This window comes from Elephantulus edwardii, unplaced genomic scaffold (assembly GCF_000299155.1).
Source record: "Elephantulus edwardii isolate Elephantulus edwardi_28Jun2011 unplaced genomic scaffold, EleEdw1.0 scaffold02877, whole genome shotgun sequence".
NCBI classification, from domain to species: Eukaryota; Metazoa; Chordata; class Mammalia; order Macroscelidea; family Macroscelididae; genus Elephantulus; species Elephantulus edwardii.
The window spans coordinates 1,660-4,805 of record NW_006402627.1 but is presented as its reverse complement, the minus strand read 5'-3'; the positions used below and the strand labels follow the sequence as shown (position 1 = coordinate 4,805).

Below are 3,146 nucleotides of genomic sequence, written 5' to 3'. Positions count from 1 at the left end.
ACGTCACATCCAAAGCTGGGATGTGGGCTCCAGAATCCCCACTGTAATCACCACCACGGATGTGGGCTCTCATTTCACTGCTGGTGTCTGAGTCTGACTTACCACCCAGCCAACTTGAGAGCCCTCAGTAATGCTGCCTTAGGAAGCTCTGGTGGCCCAGTGCTCCACTACAATCTCAAAGGCAGGTGGTTCAAATCCATCAGCTGCTCCACATGGGAAGGATGGGCAATTTCCCCTGCTGTGATTTCCTATCTCTGAATACCTGCTGAAAGGACAGTTACGGGGAGGTTCCGACTCAAGGACACGCAACATTAAATCTGATTTAGAACCAAGCACTGTGCTTTCTGTCTGCCGTGGCCCCTCTCATTCCTCCTGGGGTTCAGGCCTCTTCTCCAGCCACACTCTGCCCTTAGCAACTGCATCTGTCACCATGCTGCCGCCTTCCAAATCTATACCCCCTGGAATCCCAGGCGTCCATATCCAGCTGCTGGTTGACTTTCCCGAGAGCATCTTAATGTGCTCAGAGCCAAGCTCCTCATCCTCCCTTTAAAACCTGTTCTGTCACGCTCCCCATCTCAGGAAAAGGCCGCTGTACTTCCTCGGCTGCTCAGGCTAATCCGCCCAGAGCCAGCCCCGACTCCCAGCTTTCTACCAGGCCTTAACTGCTCTGCAGCTCATTCTTCAGAACGCCCACAAGCCACTTGCAGCCTCCAGTGGCTTAGTTACTGCAGTGGCCTCTTCGCAGTGTCCTTTCTTCTACCCAGCAGTACTTCCTCTGTCCCACACCCAGCACAGCCTCCACACAGGGGTCTCATTAAACTTTTGTTATCAACTCTAAGTAAGTTAGAGCACACCCTTCCTCTGCTCAGCCTTTTCCAAAAGTCCCCCGTTTCACTCACAGTTTGAAGGGAGGTCTTTACAAAGCCGGCCATGGTCCTGCCCTTCTGCCACTAAGCGGCCCTGCTCTCTCATCACTCCCTCTCCTCCCACCAGCCTGGCCTCCTTCCTGAGCCAACCAAGCATGCACTCTTTGCACTGGGTCTTGGCGACAGAAACACTTCCAAGCCAGCCACACGGTTTTTTTTCATGTCCTTTAAACCTCCAATAAAATACTATTCCAAGTCACCCAACCTTTAGCGTCAGCCCTATTCCATTTAGGGCATTTTCCACTTTTCTGCCTCTCTTGTCAGGAAACGAATCCTATGAGGTCAGGGGCTTCTGCTCTGTGCACTACTGCGTTTACAGCAACTAGGACAGATAAGTGGGATGCTCAAAGAGCACTTGCCACGATCGAGTTAGGTCACTCAATTTACAGATGCAGAATCTGTCTGAGGCCCAGGGTGGGTCACAGAGACTTATTCAAGGTCATGGCTTTCAAACGGTAGGGCCTTGGCTGGAGCCCAGATCCCACAACTCTGGTCCCTCCTCTGGGCTGCCGGGCATCACAGATTACCCCCAACAGGTGGAAACCAAGCCGTGCTGCTGGCCACACTGCAGCAGGGTGAGTGCTGGCCCCAGGAGTCTTCACTCCAAGGGGTACCAAGGCAGTTCTGCCCTGACTCGTGGCCACGATGAGTGAGGGTCAGGACCTCTTGGAGCTTTGCCCTGGCCTGGGACCCAGCAGCCCCAGATCAGTCATGCAGAGCTCCAGGACTGGCTCCCAGCCCGTCCTGAGCCTCCCTCAGGGCAGCTGTCCTCCTGCTGTTCTAGTCCCTCCCTGGTCTCCCCAAATCAGGATACCTTGAGTTTCCGGGGCAGGCGGGGCCGTTTCTCCCGTTTGGGCCTTGGGGGGCTGGGCTCAGGCAGCTGCAGGGCCAAGTAGTCAGAAGGGAATGGGGGGTAGGTGGGGGAAGCCAGCTGCTGTGGCAGGATCAGGGAGATGGGCATGGGAAATGGAGTGGATTGGGGTGGAAGGGTGAAGAGGAGAAATGCAAACAGGGAGAATGGAAAAACAAAAGAGATGGTGATGAGTGCAGCTCCCCCTGACTCCTGAGAGGAGGGAGGGGACAGCAGGACTGTCCTGGGGCCTGCTCTCCTCAGCCGTGTCTGTCCCCAATTCCTACACCACACAGAGGAAGTGGGCAGCCCCAACTCACACCCTCCAAGGGTGCTTGCTGGCTACACCTAGACATAGATCCCCAAAGCTGAACTGGCTTCACCCCAAAGCCTGGGCCTTTACCCACAATTCCCACCTTCTTCCCAGGTATCTTAGTTTACCGTTTCTCACCCTTGACCCCAACTCACCGAGCTCAGGTATGGGGAAGGGGCCCCAGAGGCCTGAAGTGGAAACCCTGTTGAAGAAGGCAGGGAGAGGCTGGAGGGGGATGGGGCACCCCCCAGCGGAGGGCTTCTCTTCCTGGAGAAAGGACAAAGAGAAGGTCAGAGACGTTCAAGAGGCCAGGTATTCTACCCCTAACCCACCCCCAGAGAGAAATGCTGGCTTCTTCTCACCTCTTGGGGGCTGGTGTGTCTGACAACTTGGGTGTCCCCTCTGTTTCACTGTTATCTGAAGAGGCAGTGGCATCTGAGTCTGTGAGAGGGGAGGGGTGATTTACCATGGGGTGCAGGCCCTAGGCAACCCTAGAGGGGTGTAACCCCAGTGGATGGGGAAATTCAAGGAAATGTGAGCCCTCAAAAAGGCACAGCTTCTTCCCCTCCTACCTCCTGCCCACAGCAGCATGGTTGCCATGCATTTCCTATGTGACAGGTTCTCTGGTAGACACTTTCATTCACCATCTCTTCTCCCCATGAGAAAAACTATCTGAGGGGGCAAGAGCCTCGTGCTCATCAGTCTCACCTCCCCCCGCCACTCACTACCCACTGCAACCCCGGAAGAACCTGTAACAGAAACCTGGTCGCACCTTCCCTGATATCCCCATCAGCGAACATTCAAAGAGCATTTTACTGATATCCCCATCAGCGACCATTCAAAGGGCATTTTAACTTGTCCTCAACCTACCTTTCGGGTTTAAAAAACACTCCAAACTTTTTACATCACCCCAAACTGCTTCCTCAAGAAATTAATTTCTTGCCCAGTTGCATGCCACTATTTAAAAGGCTTGCCACTGACAGACACATCAACTGGTACATTTAATATATACTATTCTGAAATGTCTTGGAGAGGGTGCAGGGGGAGTGCCCTGTGG

The 3,146-nt window shown here is 54.1% G+C and overlaps 1 protein-coding gene across 1 annotated transcript; it reads right to left on the bottom strand.

Moving 5' to 3' along the window:
• Positions 1 to 1,740: 1,740 nt before the first annotated feature.
• Positions 1,741 to 2,680, bottom strand: LOC102852509 (INO80 complex subunit E-like; the record flags this gene model as incomplete). The annotated part of the gene is made up of 4 exons (XM_006903510.1): positions 2,662 to 2,680; positions 2,452 to 2,530; positions 2,245 to 2,356; positions 1,741 to 1,857 (listed from the first exon to the last, which is right to left on the bottom strand). Coding segments are annotated over exons 1-4 (327 nt in total), but the record flags the coding sequence as incomplete, so codon positions are not given.
• Between the last annotated feature and the right edge of the window lie 466 nt (positions 2,681 to 3,146).